We start from the raw sequence: 26,556 nt of genomic DNA on the forward strand, positions 1-26,556 counted from the left end.
GAAGATGGGTGCCTGGCCACATCTCTGCATGGCGGACCCGAGCCATGGGCCCTCGACTTCCCCATATAATTGAGGGATCTTGGGTGGGGACCTGTGGATTCCTCTGAAGGCCACGTGGCGGCCCTGGCACCAATTCCATGTCACATGAGGGCAGGCACGCTTCCCATCCCAGCCTCGGGCAGGCCTGCAGCCCAGGGCGCCCCGTCTAAGACTTCTTCGGCCGTCTGCATGGTTCATGGGTGTGGCCCCACGCCTCTTGTTCTGCCTCAGGCACCCAGCGTCACCTTGGCTTATACAAATAGGGACAGAGATAGAAAATTTTTCCATTATCTACAGTATAAAGAACACACCCAGGCACAGTGCGGGTTCCCAGGCAGACTCGGGTTTGCAAATGAGCTCAACTTTCAAAGCAATGCAAAATTACTTTTAAAAAACAATTTGCAAGTCATTTTTTGATTTTTAAAAAATACTGTCTATTTTTAAAACCACATGCTTAAATAGACTCTGTAGTCAATACGGTTACCAAAAGGGTTATTCTTGTCATTTCATTATAAAAATCATTTGAGTGATCTCTCTCTTTTGAGCACACCCGTCTATCCATTCCCTTCCGCGACCCCACGCAGGCACCCGGCAGTGGCCACCAGCTTCTGTCTCAGCAGAGCGTCCACCTGCCTACTGGCTGATTCTGTGTCTCAGCGGAACATCCACCTGCCCACTGGCTGATTCTGCGAGGCAGCTCCGTTGGCTGTCTTTGGACGGCCACCTGCAGGGCCGTCACTGAACAGTGTTCTCAAGACCAATCCTTGGAGATGGTGAGACTCTACGACTGCTTTAGGGACTTTCGGGATCTGAGTTTCCATTGGAAAAGTCGGAGTGAACCATGGTGGGTGGGGAGGATGCTGAGGAGTGGCCACACGCAGGGACAGGGTTCTCCGGGGCCCCGCCCGCCTCCGTCCTCCGCGGCTGGTGCCCTCGCTCTGGCCGCCGGCCCCCGGCTGCCCAGCCCATCAGAGGTGGTTAATGGGGTGAAATGCTCCAGACTCCGACGTGGCTCCGGTGATGTTCAACCAAGCGTCCAGAGAACCCTGGGAGGGGGTGTGGAGAGGAGTGTCTTCGGAAAGGGACAGCATCATTGCATATGCCTGGCGGGGAGGGGATGACACACACACAGGACAGGCAGGTGAGCGCGTGGGCAGGGCGGGCCACCCCAGACAGGCAGGTGAGCGCATGTGCAGGGTGGGCCATCCCAGACAGGCAGCGGATGGGCAGGGCAGGCCCTCCTGGACCGGCAGGTGAGCGTGTGGGCAGGACAGGCCATCCCTGGCCAGCAGGGCCGAGCCTCATCCGTTCCCAGCCTCCCGTGGCCCTGGCCTGGCTCAACCTTGCCATGGGCCACAGGGGGCAGAAGGAGCAAAAGGGACTAAGAGACCCAGATTCTCCCCGCAGCCTGGAAGAGGAAGACATGAGCAGGCGTGACAGCGGGAGGGAGGAGGGCCGCCCCCTGCTCTGAGTGATGCCAGGACATTGGGGTGCTGGTGCGGGGCCTCCTGTGCACACCAGCTCCCCCGGCTGCTTTGGGGTGCTCCCCCTCGAAGCCTCCTCTCCTTCCCATCCCTTCCCCCCGTTTTCTCCACCTGGTGATCAGCAGAAACTACAGACACGTGTCTCGTCTGGGAGGGCCCTGAGAACTGGGGGTTCAACAAGAGCCACCCCTGCCAGGGGATGCCTGTTTTGGTGACCGTGGGGACACCAAAGAGCTGCCTCTGGGACAGGGATGTGCAGCGTTTCTGGGCCGGTGGGATTCTTAGGAAGCACAGATGTGTTTCCAGGGGTTAGTTCCTGGGACATCCTTCTGCCCCCAGCACAGGGCAGGTGGGGATGGGACCCGGGGAGCGTCATGTGTGGGTTAAGGGCAGGGAAGGTGGGGAAACCCAGCACTGTCCCACCCGAGTTAACACTCCAGACAGAATTAGTAAAAAGACAAAGACAGACACGCAGACGGCTTTTGCTGAGACCTGGGGTGGGCCTGTTTCCTCTGGGAGGGCTGTAGAGAGCTGAATGAGACCCTGAGTCCCTACAGACTGGAGAGAAATGCGGGAGCAGGGCCCCGGGGCCACCTACCCTAAGGAGAGAAGCCGAGAAGCACCTGGGGCCAACCCTGGCACCCTCGCTGACCTCATAGCTCCAGCTGGGAAGCAGAGGCCGCCCGGCTGGACAGCTCTTCCCCTGGGAAAAGCCCAGGCTGCTGGTCACGGGGGCCCAGATCAGAGAGGGAGGGAGACGAGGGCGGCTGCGCGGGCCAGAAACCTGCTCACAGACCTCTCCCACTAAGGACCACAGGAAGGTGAGCTGCCCATGTCCGAGTGAGCTCCCTCGTGAGGGTCCTGCCAGGGTTATCAGCTCTCAGCCCTTCCCTGCTGCGCCCCAGCTTGCGGGAGGGCGGTGGTCGCTGGGGCCTCTCTAGAGGATGCAGCATGGGGGCATTTGCAGTGACCAGAGCTTCCCCAGGCCTAGGAGGGCCACAGCGGGAGAGGAGTGCTGGCTGTCCTCTGGCTGAGGAGGCCAGGTGGGGTGGGGGAGGGGCTCTGGCGGGTACCTACCTGGTTCTTAGCCTGCCTGCACAGTGTATGTTTTAAAGCCTCAGAATCTAAGGTGGAATTAAGCACATCTTTAACTTCAAATGCTTCCTCAGCTGCTCTGCGGAGGTCCAGCCCCTTCCCAAAAGTCGGCATCGGCTCCAAAGCTACCAGACCGCCTTCGTGGTCCTCAGCACACCTGCACCAATGACCAGGGAGAGGGAGGGCCTGCTGTCAGCAGCCTGGCCTTGGCTGCCTCTCTGATGCTTCAAGGCCAGCTCCGGGCCTGCATGCACGCCGCTGCATCTCTGCCAGCCACATGCACAGGGAGACAGACACACGGACACACAGACGCCTGGACGGGAAGCCACACGGATGCAGGAGAGTGACGGACAGAGGTCAGGGAGGGGGTGAGTGCGTGCACACGCATGAGGCAGCAGGCAGGGGGCTCAGGTCTTGCGAGTGGAGGGTGGAGAAGAAGGCTGCAATTCTCTAAGACCCCAGGCAGCTCAGAGAGGCCCGGGGCTCCCTCTCCCAGGACTCAGGGACAGCATCCAGGCTGGAGAGGAAATGCCACCTCCGAAGGGCCTCCCCAGGGGGATCTGGGAATGCTGGCAGTGTCGCCCAGGCCCGATATTGGTAGCAAACACTGAGGACATGGGGAAGTGGCTCTGGCCGGCACAGAATGGTGGGTGCTTGGCCCCTGTGCCCACGGCTCTCTAGGGGCTGCATGTGCTGTCCCAGGCTGACAGGCAGCTCTACTGCAGGGCTGGGGGCCTCCATGTCTGCTCAGTGCAGGGAAATGCCTTCCCCTCCACACTCTGCTTCCAGCCTCCAGGGCCCCTGGGGGTGGGTGGGGGGCTAAGGGCCCCTGACCCTGTTGCCCCTGGCCCAGCCTTGCCCTGGCCTGTGTGCGGAGGCCCTGAGGTGGCTGTGCTAGAGTAGGGGCTGAGCCAGGGATGGGCTCACGAGTGGCTGAAGAGGGAGGTCCCCCTGGTGATGGACACCCACGTTCCCTCCCTGCCCCGTCCTGGAGCACATGGCTGCCCCTACCTTCGGGTGTGGTCGAAGCCCACGGCCAGGGAGGTGGGTGGCTCCTCGTCCTCCTCATCCTCGTAGGCGGCCTGGGGCTCGGGTGCGGGGGACACGGTGTCGTCCTGCGACTTTCCGGCCAGGCTGTCCTCATCGTCCTCCTCCAGGTCATCGTCCTCCTCCTCCTCCACGTCCTCCTGCTTCTCGCTGGCTAGGCCTGGACACTGGGCACTGCCGTCCACGTCCTGCATCTCCACCCTGAAATTATGCAGGAGGAGATTGGCCGAGTTTGGGCGTCTCTGTCCTTGCCATGGACCCCCAAAGGCTGGTGACTCGGCTCTGCCCCCACTGCCTCCCCCGACAACCCTCAGCCCCCTTCCTGAGGGAGCTCCCACCAGTCCCTGGGCCCAGCCACTGACCCTGCAGAGTGAGAGGCACGGAGGCCTTGGGGCGATCCCAGGAGAGGAGGACAAGCGCTCGGGGCAGTGGGGGTCGGGCAAGGCCCAGGAGCAAGCTGCTATGGCCGGGAGGACACCAGGGCCAGGGCAGTGTTGGGGTGGAAGCAGTGGGCAGTCCTGTGGGGAAGCTGGCCCTGCACTGGCACGGGGGTTGGGCTGTGCACGAGGGGCACCCTCAGGGCAGACTTCGGGGGGAAGGATTTTAGGCTGACAACTTGAGGACGTGGGCACTGGCCCGAGAGCCAGGAGCCCCGGAGGGCTCTCTGGGATCTGGAGAGTGAGGGCCCAAAGCCAGCTGTGAGCAGTCTGAATGCACCAGGACAAGCTTGCTTTGGAGCCTGTGGGGGACTGTTCTGCAGCCCAGGGCTCTCCTGACTTCCCTCAGGGTCACTGCAGCCCCGCAGGACCCCTCCACTCCGGTTCCTCAGTATTAAATAGAAAAGAACAAAGCGTGCATGGGCATGGCTAGGCATTCTCATTTCTTTCAGGAAGAGCCACTAGAGTTTGATTCATCTTCATGTTGATGACCAAGAGCTGTATCTTGGGTGGGCTGGGCCCCAGGGGAGCTGAGGGCCCCCCGGGCACATGCTGGACTTGCTGGTAGAGGGGCCCAAGCAAAGGGCAGGGCACGCAGTTCCTGGACTGCCCACGCCCAGAGCCCCAGAGCCCCAGGGCCACTCTTCCTTGTCCTCACTCCGCCCGGAGGCACTGCCTCCTGCTGCCCTGGGAGGTACCCATGGTGTGGGGGAAGATGCAGGGGTCCTGCTCTTGGCATCTAAGCAAGAAAGTGACAGCGTCTTACAGCGACCGACCTCCGTGTCTCAGACTCGCCTGTGTGCATGGGAACTGGGCTTGGGGAGGCCACAATTTCCTGGCTCTCCACAGACGCCACGTCTCTATCTCTTGTCTTTCTGCCTTCCAGGACGGACAGAACCTCGGCAGGTTTCAGGGCTTGAGGGACAGTTCCTCGGTCCTGGTCCCCTGTGTTGGGGGCCAGGAGCGTCCTGTACACACACCCATCTCCTCAGCCATGGAGCTGCTGGGATCCGGGTCCTGGTTCTCACCCTGGTTGTTGGTGAGGTGCCCTCGGGTGGGGTTCTGTCTTTGGGGCCCGTGCCCTCTCGATGACCCAAGGACATGCCCCTCCCTGTCCACTCTGAGGACGGGTTGAGATGGCGCAGGGTGAGAGCCCAGGCTCATCACATGGGCATGTGCTGTGAGATCTCACCTGGTGGCCCCACGTGGGTTTGCATGGGATCCCCGTCAGCTGGGGGCAGGGGCTTTGCCCTCTTTATGTCTGCTGCACACCCACCGTGCACAGAGTATTTGCTTTCTAGTGTTGGGGAGCGGAGTGTCCGGCACGGACACAGAACAGGGCCCAGCGGCTGGTTTGGCTCCAACAGGGAGGACAGTCAGTTTCCCAGAGCTGCCCAAACCAAGCCCCACAGAATGGGGGCCTGAAGCAACAGCCGTGGATGCCTTCACAGTTCTGAGGCCAGAAGTCCAAGATCCAGGCGAGGGCAGGCCGGGTTCCTTCCGAGACTCTGGGGAAGAATCTGTCCCTGGTCTCTCTCCAGCTCCTGCTGCTGCCGGCCCTCTTTGGCCACCCTTGGCAAACCTTGGCCCTCTTTGGCCTTCCTAGGTGACCCTTGGCCCTCCTTGGCCATCCTTGGCGACCCTTGACCCTCCTTGGCCATCCTTGGAGATCTTTGGCCCTCTTAGGCGACCCTTGGCTGGGAGGCGCATCACCCTGACCTCCGTCTCCATTTTCCCTTGGCCTTCTCCCCTGTGTGTTTTTCTCCAAGTGCCCCCTTTTTAAAAGGCTGTCAGTGCCACTGGATTGGGGCCCCCTCTACCCGGTGGCCTCCGCTTAATCCCTCCTTAAAGACCTTATCTCCTAAGAGAGTCCCATTCTGAGGTACTGGGGGCTGGGACTTCCACCTGGGAATGTGAGGGACATGATTCAACTCAGGGGTTCATGGGGCTGCAGGACCAGGACGCCCGACAGAACTGGATCCTTCCTGACGGCGGAGGGCAGGAGCTGGTTCCGCGGGAGGCCCGGGGAACGCCCCCGCCACCCCAGGGACTGGCTGCCTATGTCCACCTTGCCCTGTTCTCATTTTCGACAGTGATGCAGGGGCTTTCAGGACAAGGCCAGCTGGACCTGGGGACCTTGCCTCAGCAGGACAGGTCTTCCGAGGGCCCGAGTCTGAGGCTGTCTGAGGCCGGCTGTGCCCATATGTTCTGAGGTGTGGAGAGCCTCCCTTGTCCCCACCCCTAGGGCCGTGAGAAGCAGGGCACTGTGGGCCTTGCCAAAGGCAAGGGGGAGGCCTGGCCACACCTCTTTCTCCTGGAGACAGCCCTCTGTCCTGGTGGGTCTCCTGCAGTACGGCCGGGCTGCCACCCTAGCTCGGGGCATGGGGGCCTTGCTGTCCTCCAGGTGGTTCCGCCTCCGCACACGCTCCTGGTCCTGGGCCCACCCCGGGGAAGGATGCCATTGATGAATCCTCATTTGTTCCTCGCCTGGCCTTGCTCTGGGAGCTGCAGTTTAGGGGATCATGCCTGGGGACAGGGCTGTGGGGCATAGGTAAGGCCTGGCCTGTGGTGCTCATGGGTCTGACATGCAGCTGCAGGGAACACAAACAGCTCCCATGCGGCCGTCTCAGCATGGCCAGGGCTGAGTTCCCTTCAGGCCATTGTTCCTGGAGCCCAGTGGGGAATGCCGGGACAGCCTGGGGGCTGCAGAGCAGGTGGGGTTGCACTGGGGTGGAGGTGAGGCTTTTGGGACCATGGCCCAGAGCCAGCTTCTCCCCCTGCCCCCTCCTCTGAGCCTGCTCTGGGCTCTGATGGATGAAGATGCTGAGGGCCCTACAGGTGAGCTCACCTTCCTAGGAGGGGCACAGATTTGGAACGTGGCTTTGCCAGAGCCAGTGTCCAACTGCCTCCTGTGTTTATTGCTTGGATGCCTCTTTCCCAGGTACCCCCACTCTCGTAGAAGCAATGACAGGAAGACGCAGCCCTGCCCTGGAGGAGGGGATGGGCTCTGAGGGAGCTGGGGTCTCAGGGGGATTCTTCTTCACCTACTGGAGGTGGTGGGGAGTGAGCTGGGTCCTGTGGGTACAGAGCCTTAGACTACCCATGGCCAGTGCAGTAAAAGCTTGGGATCTGGCTCCAGGTTCTGGGCCTGAGCAAGGCACCCACTTCTGTGGGCCTCGTTTTCCCTTCTGTAGAATCAGGGGATCACCCCCTCAGGCCTCTTGGAGTTTGGAACATCTTCGGTTCTCTGCCAGCTGGCTGGCATTAGTTTTCACAAAGGAAGCAGCTCTGCTGGGGTGTCTGAAGGCTCCCCCAGAGTAAGTGAGGCACACGGAGCCCTGGTATCCCAGGTTGCACAGAGCACACTCCAACATTCCTGGATCTGAATTCCACCGTTGTTCTGCTGCTGTGTGTGTCTATATGCACATGCACACATGCATGTACATGTGTCTCTACGTGTATGCACACGGCTGTCCGTCACGCATGTGTATGTGCACACACCGTCCATGTGCATGTACTTGCATGTGTGCATATGCACCTGTGTAGATCTAGGCAGACGTTTATGCATGCACATGTTATGTACACATGTGTGTGCATGTGTGCATGTGCATGCCCGTATTTGGGCACCTGCACGCAAAGGGCAAGGCACACAGTTCCTGGACTGCCCATGCCCAGAACACAGACCTGTCCCCAAGCACGTCCTGCCCTGTCCCCAGGCACGATCCCCTAAACTGCAGCTCCCAGACTGCAGCTCCCCTAAACTGCAGCTCCCAGAGCCAGGCCAGGCAAGGAACAAGTGAGGATTCATCAATGGCATATGTATACACATGTATACAAATGTGCATCTCTGTGTGCATATGTGCATGTGAATGTGTACATGTACACGGGGCATACATATGTGTGCATGTGTACACACGTGTGTGCATGTGTACACGTGTGTGTACATGTGTGTATATTTAAAGGTGCAGCATTTTGGTTTGGAAATCTTTAGTGCCTCAGATTAAATCAAAATGTCCTTGACTTTCAGAGGCACAGCTGAACTTGTGGCCGTCCTGGTCACCTGGCTAGTGTTTTGCACACACATATGTTAACAGTGAGGTCAGTAAGCCCAGGGGTGCTCTCATGACTCTCCAAGTGGAGGAACTGAGGCAGACAGCGCAGCTTCCCTAGGTTCCCAGAGCCCAGAGGCCTCACCACAAGGCCCCCACTGTGCCTATCTGGATGTGCCAGGGGCTGGTGCTGGGGTGGAGGTGCATGTCCTCTGAGGGTGGCCATGCAGGGCTGTTGGCCGGGTCCAGACTTTCCCAAGCCCGGGATAGTTTTCTTACCGTTTCTCTGTTCGCGTTGATGCTTGGTTCATCTCACTATTGGCAATAAAGTTTCTGATTTCCGAGAAATAAGAGTCTTCTTTCTCGTCTAAAAGTGCGTGGTTGTCCGACTCTGAGGTGGGAGAGGAGGCGCTGGTCCCCAGGTGGTTCGTGAGGACCCCGGGGTGCTGGCTCACTGTGGAGGGGCGGGAGCGTCAGGGGGCGGCCTCTCGCTGAACCCCTCCCTCCATGGGGCAAACCAACCGCGAACGGGGCACACTTGGGGTGCTGTTAGGGAGGCAGGTTTCTTAGGGACACTGGAGAGCACGAGGTTCTCTTTAATGACCACGGTTTGAGGGGTGCCTGTTGGCTTCCCGAGGGGTAGTCTGTGGCCCTCTTCCCTGCCCAGCGCCCCCTCCCCTGCTCTTCCCCCTCCCCCTCTGTGGGGCCTGCCCGTGTGGGTGCTCTGGGGGCTGCCCCGCCCCCCGCGTGGCCCACCTGGTGCGTTCTCGTGTTCGTGCTTCTTGAGGTGCCGGTCCAGGTTGGTCTGCTGCCCGAAGCAGCGGTTGCACAGGTGGCACTTGAAGGGCTTCTCCTTGTTATGGATGTTCCGGACGTGCCGTTGGAGGTTCGAGGAGATGCTGAAGGAGCGGTCGCAGTACTTACACCTGGAAGAGGCACACGCGATCCTCAGCGCAGGCCCCGGCTCTGCCTGGCAGGCTGGGCCACAGAGGGTGGGGGGAAGGGAGCCCGCGCCCCTGCCCCGTGCCCCATGCACAGCTTTGCCCCGCTGTGTCCCGGAGGCTGCTGGATCTCCCAGCTGGTGAGCCAAAGGCGTCCTGGGGAAGCTGTCCCTAGAAACAGCCCCGGCTTCAAGAAGCAGGGGTTCAAGGGCCAGGTGCAGTGGCTCACGCCTATAATCACAGCACTTTGGGAGGTCGAGGCGGGCGGATCACGAGGTCAGGAGATTGAGACCATCCTGGCTGACACGGTGAAACCCCGTCTCTACTAAAAATACAAAAAAATTAGCCAGGCGTGGTGGCGGGCGCCTGTAGTCCCAGTTACTCTGGAGGCTGAGGCGGGAGAATAGTGTGAACCCGGGAGGCGGAGCTTGCAGTGAGCCGAGATCGCGCCACTGCACTTCAGCCTGGGCGACAGAAAAAGACTCCGTCTCAAAAAAAAAAGAAAAAAAAAAAAGCAGGGGTTCACCCTCCTACTGTTCTGTGGGTGGTGGATCCCCCCGGAGTATGCCCCGTGTCCCCTGGGCACCGCCGCCCTGGACCCTCCCGTGTCTCCCGCCCTCTTGTCTGGGTCTCCCTGGCCCCCAGGCCGCGGGGCCCGCAGGTCTGCAGCCGGAGGGTGACGTGCTCCTTGCAGCCTCCAGAGGGCGGCCTTGCTCCATGGAAAGACACTCGGCAAGGCCAGTTTCCCAGGTGGAGGGGCTCCACGGACCAGCTCCCAGACCAGCTCCCTGTGACCTTCCTCCTCCACCCCTCGAGGTGGCTGGGGGCCCCTGGGCAGGCCCCACCTCACTTGGAGCCTCAGTTTACCAGTCCATTCATGGAGGGCTTGGGGGCTGCCCTGGATGTTGCTACCTGTTGGCTGCCTCCTCTATTAAGGTCACAAAGACCACACTGGCCTCTTTGGGCACTGCCAGCCTACGGGCTCGGTTTATCTTTATTCCCCCAGGGTGGGCATGGCTGCTGCCAGCCTGCACCGTGCACATGGGAAAGTTGGGATGAGACCCCCTTCCTCCATCTGGCCTCCACGGCATCAGGCAGAGCAGGACCCTAACACCCTGAGTTTATCAGAGCAAAGCCCCTTGCGGCTGGAAAGTCGTCATAATGAGCGACCGAGGAGGGCTGCGTGTGGAGGGTCCCCCTCAGTATGGGGCCCTTGGGCTGGGAATGACCTTCACAGCCACACGTGGCGACCCTGCGGGCAGGGAAAGGGAGGTTGTTCTCCGTCATTTTAGAGAGCGGGGCTGAGAGCTAGGGGACTTGAGCAACACGTGCATTGAGCAGCAAGAAAATCATGCCTGAAACGAAGAGGGGGAGCTGGGGACGAGCTAAGGAGGAACCCCATGAGCTCTGTAGACACACGTGTGCTGCCTCTGTGAAGACACAGCCTCCTCCCTGGGGGGCATCCGGCGGGGGACCAGGGCTGGCTTACTGAGAGGCACCCGGCTGGGCTGGGCAATGGTGAAGGGAACCCTGACTGCATAGTTTTCGGTTGCACGTGTGTGCTTGGCGTGTGCACGTGTGCCATGCCTGTGTGTGCACACTTGTGTGTGCTCTTGGTCATCAGAACACCCGCAGCGGTGCTCATCTGATCCCAGAGGCACACACGCACTTGAACATTCTGTTTATATGATCATGCATGTTCATATTTTGCAAACAAAACAAGCTCCATGATGTCCATGGCACAGCACGCAGAAAGTCTACCCACCGCAGCAGGATCCTGGCCGGGGGGCCTGGCAGCAGCCGGAGACCAGGCCAAGGCCTCTGTGGGAGCCTCTATGGAGGCACCAGGACGGGGCGGGGTTTGTTCACCCCAAGGGGGTGTGGCTGTTCTAAGCACAGTGGCCTTCGTTCCCATGGAGGACAGGACTCCGAGAGGCCCCACCCTGCCCCAACTGGTGCCGGTGGCTCGCTCCAGTGCAGCATATGGGTCACATGCCCTTGTCACATGGATGGGGACCTGCCTGGTGACACTCGGGAGTCCTGGCCTCCCAGACCGGGAGGGGCTGTGTGGCTCGGCCTTCTTGGCACGGTGCTGCCCTGTACAGGAGGGGCCCAGGCTGGTGTTTGCTATCACAAAAGCCTGGCGAGGGAGTCTGACCCGCCATCAACACACCCGCAGGGGCCTCCCCGAGGCAGGAGGCTTCAGTCACACACCTTCCGTGTGCTGCCGCTGGGCCCAGGAGCTCAGCATTCCCCACATGGAGGGGCTGCGGCCGTGAGAAACTGTCCTTGGAATCTCAGAGCCTGCGAGTCTCCCCCCGCTCCCCAGGCTGCCTGGTAAAACCTAGGAAGTCGATAATGGGTCCCCTAGAGCATGGGAGGCAGTCCCGGGAGAAGGGCCCTCCTCTCCCACGCCTGGCCACGGCATTTCCCAGTCTCACTTTGTCCCGGCGAACTTCCCTGGCATTGCCCTAAGGCACTCAATTCCCGAACCTTCCAACCTCTGCTGGAGGCCAGGCTCACTCTGGCCTCTTCGACAGTAGACAGGCAAAGAACCATTTGTGATCAAAGTCCCTGAGCTCCCCGAAGTGACCCTCAGCCTCCTCTGCTCCTGCCCAGGGGCCTGGCCTGTGGGCTTCTCTGGGAGGCCCTGCTCCTGCCCGGGTCAGCTGAGCTGCCTCCGGGCACCCGGGTCCCAGCCTCTCCTCCTGCAGCCCAGTGACAGGCAGCTCCCTGGCTTGGACCAGCCATCCACAAAGCCTGCCCTGGGCAGCGCTGCAGTTTTGTTTTACTCGGCCTGTGAACTCACACAAGAATAAGGTCGAGGATGAAGTCCTTTCGGCAGCAGGGGTGGAGATGCTTGGGTGTCCCCCTACCCGACGTGTCCCACACAATCTCCCAGAAAGGGGGGATTTTACACCCTCAAATGCATTTTCTCACATCCCCCACCCTGATACATCCTTAGACTGGAACGGTGGTGCCTGGCCCTGGGACCGAGGTGCTTTTGAGGCTGACTGACGGCTGAGAAAGGACACACTGGACTCTGCGTCTCCAGCCCGGATGCAAAGCACCTGCCAGTCTGAGCATTCAGGCTCTGCCCAGCCAGAGGCTTCCCACCCAGTTGGGGCCATGTGCCCCTCTGGCATGTTGAGGCAGCCCAAACTGCCTGCCTGATTGTCTGTCTGCCTGCCAGTCTGCCTGCTTGCCAGTCTATCTATCTGCCTTCCTGCCTGTCCGTCTGCTTGTCTGTCTGCCTGTCTGCCTGCCTGTCTGTCCATCTGTCTGTCCGCCTGCCTGTCTGCCCTGCCTGTCTGCCTGTCTGTCCATCTGTCTGTCTGCCTACCTATCTGCCTTCCTGCCTGTCCACCCTGCCTGTCTGCCTGTCTGTCTGCCTGCCTGTCTGTCCATCTGTCTGTCCACCTGCCTATCTGCCTTCCTGCCTGTCTGCCCTGCCTGTCTGTCTGCCTGTCTGTCCATCCGTCTGTCCGTCTACCTGTCTGCCTTCCTGCCTGTTTGCCTGCCTGTCTGCCTGTCTGTCCGCCTGCCTGTCTTCCTGCCTGTTTGCCTGCCTGTCTTCCTGTCTGTCTGCCTGTCTGTCCGCCTGCCTGTCTGCCTGTCTGTCCGCCTGCCTGTGTGTCTGCCTGTCTGTCTGCATATGTGCTCAAACATGGCTCATTCAGTTCCTGGTTTCTTTGGACCCTATGCAGAGACTTTTGCAGAAACTCCACCTAATGGCTCTTGCGTAAACCCTAGGAATTGTGGATCCGAGGTAAGAAATGGGATTGGAAAAGAAGCTTGTTCATAAAACTGGAGAGCAAGTCCCTTGTGTGAAGTTCTGGGGCCGGGGAGAGCCATGGACGGGGCTGTGCGTTCAATTTGGTTGCGGAGAGCCCTGAACGTGGCCCTCTCTCGCTTCTAATCTAAATAAATGGCCCAGACAGAGAAGTCCATTTGAAATTTAGGGGAGCCGTGAGCCCAGGGCTGCGAGGGAGCAGAGTTCTCCGAGCAGCTGGGGTCTGAGTTGTAAATAAGCTGACAAGCGGCCAGTGAAATTGATGGCCTCACTGTGTAAAATAACACGCCCGTGAGCTCCAAAAGGAAGGAGAGTGTGCAGGGTAGCCTGGCCCCGGGGCAATGCAGAGGGCCTTGAGAGGACCTTGCTGTGACCGTGCCTGCCGCACTCCCAGAGAAGCCATTGGCGGGGGAACAACAGAGCATGGACAGGTCAGGGGGAGGTGGCCAGGGCCCCCGAGCCTGTGAGCCCTGGACAGCAGCATCCTTCCTAGGATCCAGTGGGGTCTCCTGCAGCCACTGCAGGGGGATCTGCTTTTGGTGACTGTAAAAATGAGGGAAGAGGAAGAAAGAAGAGATTTTGAAACGCAGCCGTAAAAATACAACTAAAAAAGAAAGGACATGCACGGGCCGCCTGCAGCCCCCGATGGAAGCACAACTATGCCTCCCTTGCATGCTCCAGCTTCACACAGAAGGCAGGACGGAGCCTGCGGGGATGACGGAAGCACACGGCAGACAAGGGAGTCAGCAGCCCTGAGGCGGGAATCTCGGGTCCCAGCAGGAGTCCCAGGCAGCCCGAGCAGGCTCGCATCCAGGCTGTGACTCCAGGCTCCACTGGGCAGCATCCCAGAGAGACCCCCGGGCTGGCTGTCAGGACGAAGACCAAGGAGCAGCCCCCCTCCCCACTCCCAGTTCAATGTTTTTGCTTCTCCAACTCAAATCCCACAAAGCCTACATGCTTAACTTTTATTTTTAAGAAATAAGAGTGACATTAACTGAATCTCATCTTCCCGCTTCACTCAAAGACCTCTAGGCCAGGAGAAGCTAGGGGCCAAGTTACCTCCAAGAAACATATTTGGTGCACCAAAGGCTCTACGTTCCCTACCTCAGGGCTTTGAAACACATTCTGAATGATTTCAGGTCATCTGAGGCAAGGACTTAAATGGAAGAGGCTTCCGATGTCATCTGGTTTGATTACCCGATCACTCCAGGCAACCCATGAGAAGCCCACTTCCTCCTGCTTGCGTGGGGCTGCGTCAGCCCGACCTCTCCAGGGCACACACATACGCACATGCGGCGGGCACACACGTGGGTGCTGGCACCGGAAAGGGGCTCACACTGGGGTGGGCATGGGGGGTTGAGCTCCTCTTGGCGGGCTTCTGGGGATGTCCGGCACTTTCCCTCCTCCAACTTAAAATCCTTCTGATTATCAAAGCCAGTCCAGAAACCACCAGCGGTATCAAAAGGAAAGCTACACGCTCCAAACCCCTCGGCACAGACCTGCCTTGAGCCAGATAAAGTCAGGATTTGCAACGCAAACTTGCAAAGCAATTATTGTTACCAAAGTCGAAACTTACAGATTGGAGAGAGCAAAAGAAATCAATGATAATTAAATTCTTCTATAAACACCACCCCGACCCTCTAGGGGCTCTTAGCACACAACGCTGTCCAGAAGTCAGCTCTCATTACAGAAAAAACACACGGCTCATTTTCTGGGAGGGGACCAGACCAAATAAATCTTTCTGCTGCTAGCCTTTGTTAAGTTGTAAGTCACTATTTTTTGAAGGGTGGGTAAGGGGGGGGCTGTGAGTTGGGGAGGGCTGTGAGCACTGAACAGATGACCCGTAAGTGGTATGAGCTGTCATTTACCCTGTGAGTTGGGACACAGCCCTGGGGCAGCTGGGGATGCTTGCTCTGTCTCAGAGTGGGGGTCAGTGACCACGACATGTACAGGTGCCTCAGCTGGTCTCCTTCCCCAGGGATAGAGACACAAACTGAGTCCCCAGTGCCTGCACTATCATGTGGTCCATCTAGCTCTGTGTGGCCAGAGGACAGAAATCTTATGCTGTCAACTTAAGCCGTGTGAAACACTCTTTATCCCCAATGGCCTCTGTGAACAGACACACCCTGCATGTGTCACTAAACCAGCCTTGGCAGAAAACCAGTGTCTCCCCATTCGCCTCCCAGTTACCATTGTCTGGGGCTCTCGCTTAAAATGCCCACTCCCAGGCACTGACCCCAGTGATTCACGGTGCATCTCTGAGCCTCGGGCCCCTCATCTTTGAAATGGGATGACAAGCCTGTTGGGAGGCTGTTGTGAGCCCCAAATTCAATGCCTCCCCTATCCCGATGAGCTGTGTGACTGCTTCACTGCAGGTGCCAGCCGGCTCCTCAGGTGAGAGGAGCATGGGGGATCCTGGAAGCAGACGCACCACTTCCCATTCAGGCTGTCCCCGGGACCCCATGGAATTCCTCAGTGGGCTCCAAGTGGGAGGTGGGGACCCGCATTTGCACGGAGTCCCACCCTGCCTTTGGCCCGCTCCCTGGCCCACCAGGAGTGGGGGTGTGGGGGCAGCTACGGCCATCGTGAGATGAAAGGAGTTGGGCTGGGTGTGGGGAAGCTGAGGTTTTCTCCCACGTGGACCCTCTGGGCCCTGGATCTGGTCAGCCCTGCTCTGATGAGGATCCCCTGCCCCAGTGAACACCCTAGGGTGGGTGGAGAGCTGCTCCCTCATATCTTTGAGAGCCAGGCAGATGCCTTCCAAAAGGTTCCTGGGCACCTCCTGCCTCATCCTCACAACATCCTGGTGAGGCCAGGAGGGGAGGGCCAGAGTGACCAGAATTGAGCACCTGGCCCTGCCCACTGCCTGCTCACTCCAGCAGGGAGCCCTGGGAAGGGCATACTTACTCCTAGGAGTGGGTCAGGGGTGCATGGAGGCAGGTGGCCCCACCCCCACACCCGGCCCAGGCAGCACCTACCTGTACGGCTGCTCCCCAGTGTGTGTCCTCAGGTGTCTGGTGAGATTGGCTGATCTGGGGAAGATCTTCCCACAGTACCTGGGGTGGAGGGAGGTGGGGAGGGTGAGGGAGGATTAGGGTGGGCTTACATGGCCATTTCCCAGAAATGGTTTCACATTAATGCTCGGGGTCTCACACCTGAGGCACAGGTGGACCCATCCCAGCGTCCTGGTTTCAGTCCCTTCTACAACCCTGAAGCCCAGTCTCAGTTACAGAGCAGGCTGCCATGGGCCACAGGAGTAGACAGAGCAGCCCCTGCCCCCTGAAGCATCTCGGCCCCTCAGTCGGGCGGTGAACAGGGCAGGCTCCAACAGACTTGGACGGGCCTACGCCAGCACAGGGTAGCCGGGAAGGTGTCATTCTGACACTGCAGAAATCGGCTGAGGCTGTAGCACTGGACTTCCCATCCCTCCAAGCGCTGAGGTTAGTCACTGACCAGTACACCTGAGCCCCAGCCTTCCCAGTTCGGGCTGGGCTGAGGTTGCATATTCTTGAGCTCACAAGAGCACAGCATGGTGTGAGGCAGAGGAGGCCACCCAAGTCACTTATTTGCAAAGCATGACCTCAGGCAGATAACCAACTGATTGCAGTGCTGTGCTTTCCTGTGGCCGGGACTCTGAGCTTTTCCTGGAAGCACAGGTTCACAGCCACAGGTGTGGCACTCGAGCCCCGCCAGGGCTGTCCCAGCAGCACCCCAGGGCCCCTCACCTGCACGTGTATCGCTCCTTGCCCTTCCTGAGGATGGGGTCGGAGAGCGTTGGGGGTGGGGACCGGAAGTTGAAGGGGTGGTGGGGGAGGGGCTGCAGGGAGCTGCCCGAGTCCGCCTTCATGGCTGCAAAGCTCTCCAGCTTCTCCGTCATGGTCTCTATGGCGGACATCTGTAGGCATAAGAGTGGGAGGTTATGGACTCAGCTGACTCTCACCTGTCTTCAAGGGCAAGCACTGCTGGGGGTTCTGTACAATAGCATATCTTAGGGTGCTCAGGTGGGCACTGGAAGCAATGGTCTCCCAGTATCTTCTTGGACCCTGGGTTGGATTTTTTCACCTTTCTGTAGCCAGCCCTGCTCTTGTCCTTCCCTGAGTCCCTCGTTTATAGTTTAAGGTCTTTCCTGCAGGAGCTGAAACTGACCTTTAGCAACCAGCCTCACTGCCTGTTTGGGCGGGACCTGAGTGATACAGGTAGCTGATGTTTATGATTACCCCTTATCTGCCCCAGGCTGGCAAAATGCTCAGCTGACTTGACTCCTGGCCAGCACTTCTGGTTGGCTAGTTTGGGTTAAATGCAGAATTACATCTAGTTTAACATTAAAGAGTTTACTTTTTAGTCTTGAAAAATTACAATAGCAACCTGAATCTCAGTTTAAGGCATAGATTGTGGGCCTGCAGAACCACTGCCACTAAGTGGCAGCATGCCATAATTGCAGGCAAAGTACTAAGGAATTCAACAGCCTCTTTAAGACTTAATTCCACAGAGGAAATATTCAAAATAATAATGTCACATGTCACATGACACAGGGCAATTTGATATGGGCAATAGGAGCTGCCTCTCTGCTCCCCGGAGATGCCCAGGGCTTGCTCGATTAGGAGAGTGGAAGCAAGGGATTGGTCATTTCCACCCAGTAGGCAGAGCTCTGATCAGAATCCCAGACTGTCCTGGCCCCACTGAGGTCTCTGACAATAGCGAGAGGAGAGGGGCTGGGCTGATGGAGCTGCTCAGTGTCAGCCCTGCCTCTCCCAGCTCCCCTTCTCTTTGAAGATCCGGAGCCGACCCCAGTGGAGAAGGAGACGGGCCACCCTGTGATACCTGCTGTGTGCCAGGCCCTGTAGGGGGCTGCACAGGGGCTGAAAAGGAAGAGCGTTCATCATCCCCCGAGGGGTAGCAAAAGGCAACATAGGGAACAAACCCCGGGCCTCCGCACCACACACCCAGCCTGCTGAAGGTGGGGCCAGTGTTCCCAGGGCCCAATGCCTGACCCACAGGGCCCTCCACACACCTTTGCTAAACAGGGATTTTCATAGCCTGCCTCCTCTGGGAGCTCCCAGAGAAGGGGATGATGAGGGAGGGCAAGGGTGAGGCAGGAGCTGATACAGATGTAGAGGGAAGGGAGAGCTTGGGGTTCCCCAGGTGCTGGTGTCACTGGGAGGAACTGGCCAGGGTGCGGGTTCTTGGCACCCAGCCTCCACGGAATGGGTGTGGGGGTGAGGAGAAGGGCAGATGGGGACCTGCCTCATCAAGGGGCCTCATACAGGGCTCGCTGCCTCTGGGTAATGCTCAGAGCCAGCTCCACAGAGGTGACCTGCCCATTTACAACAAGACCCTGGCCCTGGCTGTCCACTGGCAAACAAAACCATCCCATCACACGGCTGGGGTCTCTCAGAGTCCGAGTGCTGGGCATCCGGCACTCAGCTTTTCGGAGACCTGCTTGCCAGGGACTTATCTAGCTGCTGCTGGTAGGGAGCAGAGGGCTTTCTACAAATGCTTCCCAGAGACCATATGACCCAGTGGTGGGGACGTTTTGCTATTTGGGGAACAACTGACTGGTTACAATAAAAATACCCAGAAAGCAATGAACGAGTAGAAACTCGTGTCTGTCCACAGTGGCCAAGGCCTCCCCTCTGGCCCCTTCCAGCCCCACCCAGGCTGTGGGGGTCAGGCTCCTCCCGCCCCTGCGAGGCAGGCATGTTCTCATCCTGATGAGAACGAGTGACGGGCAGATGGAAGCTGCCTTGCTCCCTGAGCCATCAACTGGGCCTCACCAGCCCCTCTGCAGCCCGGAGCAGCGGGACTGAGGTCTTTGCACAGTCATGGCCTCTTGGGCTTTGTCGAGGTCTTTAGTAACTGGCGCCTTCTGCCCGAGTGACAGCCCAACCTCAGACCATTTGGTGACTTATTAGTCATCTCTCTCTTCCCACCCCCACCTCCTGGCTCCGGGCTGCAGCGACAGGCAGCGGGGGTGGCAGGCCCGTGGGGGCAGTGGGCAGGAGGGACAATGGAAACCACCCCCCCGCTGAGCTCCCTTCCTCGGGCCTGGGTGGGCCTGGGTGGGCCTCTCCCGCTCGGCTTGCTCCGCCCGATCAGACATTCCCGGCCTCGCTCCCCGCACAAACACAAACACAGGATGCGCCTGGCTGGCTAGTGGCTCTTTCCAGCCCATCCCGAGGAAAATCAGGGGAAGTTATTAACCAAACTCTACGGCCCCGGGGAAACAATGGGAGGCGCTAAGTTTAGCTGTGAACTCAGCCTGGGCGCAGGTTTCACAAACCAGGTGGGGGGCCCGTCCACGGCGGGGAAGGCCGAGAAAGAGAACAATGCCCCGGTCTGGTCTGCAGTCTGTCAGGGCCAGACCCACTGTGCGACCCTCAGGACTCTCCAGGTGCAGCCCACGGCGCTGCGGAAGGGGCCAGGTTCCCAGCAATGAGACCAAGTCAGTAGGGGACAGGAGGTCGGGAAGACTGCCCTGGCCATGCTGCCCACCCGCTATTTTGCTCCCAGGATGTGGCCTCAGGGGCAGGCAGGAGCACCTCCAGGCCTGGCAGGGTCTGCACCCGCCTGTCTGGACTGGGGGGGCTCTCTGGGTCTCTTTCCAGACCCCCTGCCCACCACCTCCCTGGGGCCTGGCTCCATGCCTCTCTCGGCACGCTCAGGCCCTTCCTCTCTTCCGGTCCATTTGAACATACTCAGGTCCTGGGCACCCCAGAGAGAGCGCCCACGCTGTGTCCTGGGCTGCCACCTGAGGCTGCTCCCCTCACTCACAATCCTTGCCCTCGCTCCTCCAGGCTCTGCCCACGACTCCAGTGAAGCTCCTTCTCCCTCCTGGAGCCCAGAGCCAGGGGTCAGAGAGGTCCACGGGGTGGCCCTGTGAGGATCACTCTCAGTCCTCAACCTCTCCAGCCTACAGTGACCCGAGGGGCCACAGGGAGAGAATCCTCCTCTGCCTTTGAGGGCGTCTGTGTGTGGTGTGGCCTGGACAGGGACTCAGGCTCCAGCCTGGCCACTGAGCCTCGGCAGCTGGGCGGTGGGGCCACTGGCGTGTGGGTTACAGGGTGCCCTGAACTGCACTGAGGTTGTACCTGGGGGTGGAAGAGCAGTGGGGACGGCCGCAGGTACTTCTCCTTCAGGGCTCCCACGGGGTCTGTGACCTTCCGCTTTTCTACCCTGCTGGACAACAGCACAGAGGGTTACGTACCCCACCAAGCCGCCCGCCCCGCCAAGCCACCCGCTCCACCGAGCCGCCCTCCCCGCCTGACCCTATACCTGGCCAGTCACAAGGCCATGGTGTGGGCCTCACCGGGGCTGTCCCAATGCTCACCAGACTCCACTGTGGGCCTTGGGGATGTCGGGAGCCCAGCCCACCTGCACCCCTAGATGGACCCTCCCTGTCACCACCTGCCCCTGAACATTCTCCCTCGGTGGTTCCCTCACACCTCCCATACCTCCAAGCCTTCAAAGACCCCTGGCTGCCAGCGCCCCTGCAGGTCATGGGTGCTAAGTGCAGGTGGCTGGAGTCTTCTCTGAAGGCCCCGTGCACCCCGGCCTAACTGGCTGGTCAGCCATGCATGAGTGGGGACCACTCTGACGGGGGTCCCTGGACCTGCTCACAGCAGAGCGTGGCTCCCACCGGAGGCTCAAGGCCTCCTCCCCTCCTTCTCTGACCCGGCCCTTGGCACGGGGTGTGCTGCCCGTGCGTGCTGATGAATGTGAGTGGCCAGCATGTTTCTGTCCTGGGGAGGTCACCAGGGGCTTCCTGCAGCACCCAGACAGGGCCCTGTCTAAACACCCTGCAGGGCTGCTGGAGATTACAGTTCCAGAACCTTTCCCAGATGCCGGTCACAAGCCTGCTCACTGAATCACAATACAAATCTCCTGTGGTAAACAGAGGCGGCGGGCAGGGCTATCCGCTGACCCTCCTTTGGCCTGGCGGCTCTTGAAGGTGGCCTACTCTTCTCTGTCTGCCTGGGTCCCCATAGTGAGGGTTAGATTTGGGAGTCTCTTTCCCATCACTGAGATCGCTTTGGTAAACCTGCCACCCCGCTCCAAGACACAGCGCCCCCAGCATGTCTAGGACTGGCCGCTTTTGCTTTATTAGGACAGTTGCTCAGGGTCGCTTGCCTGTCTCCTTGCATGGCGAAGCGGGGAGCACAGGGACAGGTGCTGGTGGGGGTAGGACCCCCTCCCCAAGCCTGGCCCTGCTCTCCCAACCCACCTGCATTCTAGTGACGGGCAAACCTGCCCAGAAATCAGGGAGTGGCATTAAACTCGCCTCTCCCCAAGAGAGGCATCAGAGACACAGGACACTGGTGCCTAGAAAACCCTCCAATGCTTGCTTCATCCCTCGCCTCCTCCTCCCCTCCAAGGACCACTGGCTCCTTCTCTGATTCCCCCGGGGCCCCCAGAAAGACGCCCCCTCCCCATTCCCCCTGCTGCTGTGGCTCCAGGGGCAGGAGCGCACCAGGAGGGGCAGGAAGCACTCAGCCCAGGCCCCTCTGACTTCTGCAGGTAGGGGCTGGGGAGAGCTAGACCAGAGATGACAGCTGGAGAGAGGGGCAGGGAAGGGTGGGGGTTGGGGTGGGGGGTGGTGGTTACTGGGGATAGGAGGGGCTCGAGGCCAGCAGTGTGACGTCTGAGTGGTCATCAGTGCAAGAAAACTGCATGTGTCCCGAAGCACCCGTCCTGGCCTCCCAAACGTGGCCCGGGCCAGGCACCTAGCTTAGGAGCAGCCAAGCCAGGCATCCCTCCTGAGGGGTGCAGACCCCCCTAAGAACAGGGGCATCTTCCTGAAGTCAGCAAAGGCCGGGGGACGACCTTGGAGGAGCTTGAAAGAGACACCACCATGCACTGAGCCCGCCCAGCACCGCCGTGGCCCCGCCCCAGGGAGAGCCAGTGAGGCTGGGGTGCTGAATACCTGTAGATGGGGTCCATGAAGAAGGGCGAGGGCTTGGCGTAGTGGAGCGGGGGCTGCTGGGGCATCCGTGCTGGGCACACCTGGGGCAGCCCCTCGCCGGCGCCCAGCTTGCGTTCCCCGTAGACGTGGTTCTTCCGGGGCTCCCGCCCGCCGCCGTTCTGGCTGGCGCGGGCCCGGCTGCCGATGCTCAGGTCCAGCGGCTGCTCCTCGCCGGATGCGGGGGCGGAGGGGCCCTTGGGCATGGGCAGGATGGGCTTCACGTCTTTGGGCTTGGTGGTGAGATCGAAGGGGCACTCAGCACTGGGGCCGCCCACCTTGAGGGCGTCCCGGGGTGACTTTGGCTCGGCCTTGACCAGCAAGTTGTGGGCGAGGGCTCGGTCCGTGAAGGGGTAGAGGGAGTGGGGGAAGTTGGGCAGGAACTGGAAGGGGAATGCCGAGTGGTAGGGGAGCGAGCCCAGCTTCTTCTCCTGCATCCCCATGAAGCCGGGGCCAAAGTACTTCTCGGCAATGGATGCGATGGCCTTGATGGAGTCTCCAGCGGCGCCTGTCGCGGTCAGCAGCTGTTCGTCGGGCGGCGGGAAGAATGAGTGCTGGGAATAGAAGATGGGCACCTCGGCCACGCTGTTCAGGGCCCCCGGGGGCGCCAAGCTGCCCCCAAACTCAGGCTGGCCCTCGGCCGACTTGCCCTTGCCCTTGTCCTTGTCAGGGTCGCTGTCCACGTCGCTGTCCAGGTCCGAGCCCGTTCCCGTGGTCGTGTCCAGGTCAGTCCCCGTGGTGGTGTTGACGTCCTCAAAGTCACTGCCGTCCGACACGTCACTGCTCCTGGTCTTCAGCTTCTCCACACAGGAGTCCTCCAGGCGGCTCTCGAACTTCTCCTCGGGCCCCGCAGCTGCCGTCGTGCCCTGGCTGCTGTTGCTGACGGCGGAGACCAGGGGCAGGGCTGGGTTCCCCAGGGGGCTGGGGAGCTTGGCGTCCTGGGTGTGGTTCAGGGGGCTCTTGAGCAGCGGTGTGGGAGGTAGCAGAGGTGGCCGGGGGTACAAGGACGGAGGGAAGATGCCCGGGAAGCCGGGGGTGAGTGAGGGGAACGTGGGAGGCGCCGTGGAGAAGGGCAGGCTCCCCGGGTGTGGCCTGGAGGGGAAGTACTCGTTGAAGCCCAGGCTGGCATGATTGAGGCTGGGGGAGGGTTTTGCCTTGTCCATCATGGGGCTGGGGGTCAAGGGCAGGCCCGGAGCAAAGATGCCGCCTGGCGTGTAATGGTTCTTGCCCTCGCAGAAGCGCCGGTGCTTGTTGAGGGAGGAGGTAGTGCTGAACATCTGGCCACAGTCCTTGCACTTGATCTGCGTGCGGCAGTCGGCGTGCATCCGCTTGTGCCGGCACAGGTTGGAGAATTGCGTGTAGGACTTGTGGCAGACCTCACCTAAAACATCAGCAGAAGCCAAGACAAAACCGCATGAAATGACCGGGAAACACTGCTGAAAACGCCGCATGAAATTACTGGGAAAGCCAGCCGCTGGAGGGGCGAGGCTGGGGCTGGAAGCAGTCTGTCTGGGTGCATGTGCGTGGGCAAGGGTGTATATGTGTGTATTGTGCGTGCATGCGTGTGTGCATACACACAAATATACAGGCAGGTGCATGTGTGTCTGTGTGTGTAAGTGTCCGTGTGTGGGGGGGCAGGCGTGTGTGTATTCTGCAAGCGTGTGTGTCTGAGTGTGCACACATGTGCACACGAGCATGTGGAAACATATGTGAGTGTGCATGCGCCCACCCCAAGGCTGGCCTCCAGTGACCAGCACAGATCCTGGGGCCGGTTGGTACAGATCCTGCTGTGCCTCCACCTTCTTTGCTGGAGAATGGGCTTGCCACTGCTGTTCCCACCCTCCTATCCCACGGTGTTGCTCATTTGGGAGCCAAGATTTTCAGAAGTCGCTGGGGAAGGTGAACCTGCTCCCCAGGGCGGGGCACGGGCAAAGCAAATGCATGTGATGGTGTCTACCACTCCATCAGTGGATCCAGGGCAAGCTGGCTCAGGGCCTGCCCTGCCTTCGTCTTCACTTCTGCAGCTGTTCTAGCAGGGGCAGGGGCAGGACGCTGACCACGCAGACTGGGCCTCCTGCTCTCTAGAAGTTCACAGTGTTCCTAGTGTCCTCCCACCTCCCCTCTCCGCACCAGATCCTGCTGCCTGCACCCCCAGAGAAGGCAGCCTCTGGGGTGACACAGACAGTTCCTGAGGTTCTCAGGAGGCCCCAGCTTGGGGATCCCGGACTCTGGGGCTCCTGGCAGTACTCAACCACTCTCTGGAGATGGCTGGAGGTGGACATGGATAGGAGGTCACCCCCGGGCAGGAGCCCTATGCAGAGGGACTGTTCCCTGCTTGAAAAAAGTGAGAATTCTGCTACTGGGAAGCTCCTCGGACTGGGATGGAAGCAGCAGTGCCCGGTCCGGCTGGCAAGTGCCAGCATCTTCTCTCAACAGGAGAGGGCAGTGCCGGCCCAGCTAGACTCCAGGACCCAGCGGCCTGGGGGTTCCGGCCATTTTCCTAAAGGCCTGTGAACGGGTGTCAGCGAATCACCAGCTTGTCTTTTGCCTCTTGTTTTTCTAAGAAGAAAGGGAGGAACACACACACATCTACACACGCACACACACAGCACACACAACCACACACCACATTCATACACACACACACTACACACACGCACACACAGCCACACACCGCATTCATACACATGCACACACAGCACACACAACCACACACATTAATACACATGCACACACACACTACACACATGCACACACACAACCACACACAACCAAACACCACATTCATACACACGCACACACACAACCACACACCACATTCATATACACGTACACATACAACTACACACATGCACACACAGCACACACACATGCACACCCCCATACCCCCATGCAAACACAACCACACCCCCCCACACGCACACACACCCACACCACACACACATGCACATACACACACCACACACACCACACCCACAACCACACACCACACACATGCACACATACACCACACACACTCATACCACACACACGCACATACACACCACACACACCCACACCACACACATGCACATACACACCACACACATGCACATACACACCACACACACCTACACCCAACCACACACCACACACACAGTCACACCCACACCACACACACACCCACACTACACACACCAAACCACACACCACACACATGCACACATACACCACACACATGCACACACACACCACACACACACCACACACACGCACACACACACCCTCCGGCGAGTGTCTCTCTCTGTAGGACAATTTGCTTCCTAAACACAGCATAGTGGAAACAATGATTTCAGCAAGCTTCTTGCTCACCAGAAATCGGCAGAAATCGTCGGCTGCCTGATCTCCTTCGATTCCAGCTGGGAGCTTTTTCCCTGAGATTATCGTGTTCTTTCATCACAATATCTATTTATATTAACCGCTCTACCTTCCTGCTCGTCCAGCCTGGTGGGGCATTTTCAACGCTGAGGGGAGAAGAACTTTGTCTGGTTTCATCAAATCTGCCCTCTCTGGAGGGCTGCTGATGGACAGGTGACCCTCCAGGAGGGTCTATAAATACCCCTCGGTCACCTACCTGGCCCTCGGGGAGGCACTCAGCCCTTCTGGCCAAACAAGCACACCCTGACTGTGCCCCACTCACACACTCTCACACACACACACACCAACTCGTGCACCCACACACACACTCACAAACATGCGCCCACACTCACACACTCACATGCACCAACTCACATGCCCACACTCACACACAAACACGCACCCACACTTTCACGCATGCTGACATATGCCTTGGCTCACGTGCCCACACACACATGCTCTCACACGTGCTGACACATGCACCAGCTCACACGCCCACCCTCATGCGGTCTCACACACACGCAATGACTCACGTGCCCACCCTCACGTGCTCTCACATGCGCCGACACATGCACCAGCTCATGCGCCCACACGCTCTCACACACATGCACTGGCTCACGTGCCCACACTCATGCACTCTCACGTGCACCAACACACGCACCGGCTCACGCACCCACCCTCACACGCTCTCATGTGCGCTGACACACACCGGCTCACGTGCCCACCCTCACATGCTCATGCGTGCCAACACACACACTGGCTCACGCGCCCACCCTCACGCACCCTCACACACACACACACGCACTGGCTCACGTGCCCACACTCGTGCTCTCACACGCACCGACAGACGCACCAGCTCATGCGCCCACATTCACACATTCTCACAGACACACACACCGGCTCACGCGCCCACACACACTCTCACACACACACACACCGGCTCACGTGCCCACACACACTCTCACACACACACACACACCGGCTCACGCGCCCACACACTCTCACACACACACACACCGGCTCACGCACCCACCCTCACACGCCCTCACACACACACACATGCACTGGCTCACGTGCCCACACTCGTGCTCTCACACGCAACGACACACGCACTGGCTCATGCGCCCACACTCACACTCTCACACACGCCAACACATGCACCAGCTCACGCACCCACACCAGCTCACCCGCCCACACACGCTCTCACACGTGCCGACACGCACCAGCTCATGTGCCCACACACACGCTCTCACACACACACACTGGCTCACGCACCCACACTCACACACTCACACACACGTGCGCATACTTATTAGAGC

At 59.6% G+C, this 26,556-nt stretch overlaps 1 protein-coding gene across 1 annotated transcript in view; it reads right to left on the reverse strand.

The window, feature by feature from the left end:
- Positions 1 to 200: 200 nt before the first annotated feature.
- PRDM16 (PR/SET domain 16) overlaps positions 201 to 26,556 on the reverse strand; it is a 360,059-nt gene continuing 333,703 nt past the window's right edge. The window contains exons 9-17 of the mRNA XM_055261783.2: positions 21,806 to 23,222; positions 19,974 to 20,061; positions 16,611 to 16,780; positions 15,864 to 15,941; positions 8,908 to 9,077; positions 8,431 to 8,605; positions 3,630 to 3,866; positions 2,601 to 2,775; positions 201 to 1,085 (exon numbers count right to left, since the gene is read on the reverse strand). Coding sequence (XP_055117758.1) covers positions 1,008 to 1,085; positions 2,601 to 2,775; positions 3,630 to 3,866; positions 8,431 to 8,605; positions 8,908 to 9,077; positions 15,864 to 15,941; positions 16,611 to 16,780; positions 19,974 to 20,061; positions 21,806 to 23,222 — 2,588 coding nt within the window. The 3' untranslated portion in view covers positions 201 to 1,007. The remainder of the gene's footprint in view (positions 1,086 to 2,600; positions 2,776 to 3,629; positions 3,867 to 8,430; positions 8,606 to 8,907; positions 9,078 to 15,863; positions 15,942 to 16,610; positions 16,781 to 19,973; positions 20,062 to 21,805; positions 23,223 to 26,556) is intronic.

Source organism: Symphalangus syndactylus, chromosome 22 (assembly GCF_028878055.3).
Source record: "Symphalangus syndactylus isolate Jambi chromosome 22, NHGRI_mSymSyn1-v2.1_pri, whole genome shotgun sequence".
NCBI lineage: Eukaryota > Metazoa > Chordata > Mammalia > Primates > Hylobatidae > Symphalangus > Symphalangus syndactylus.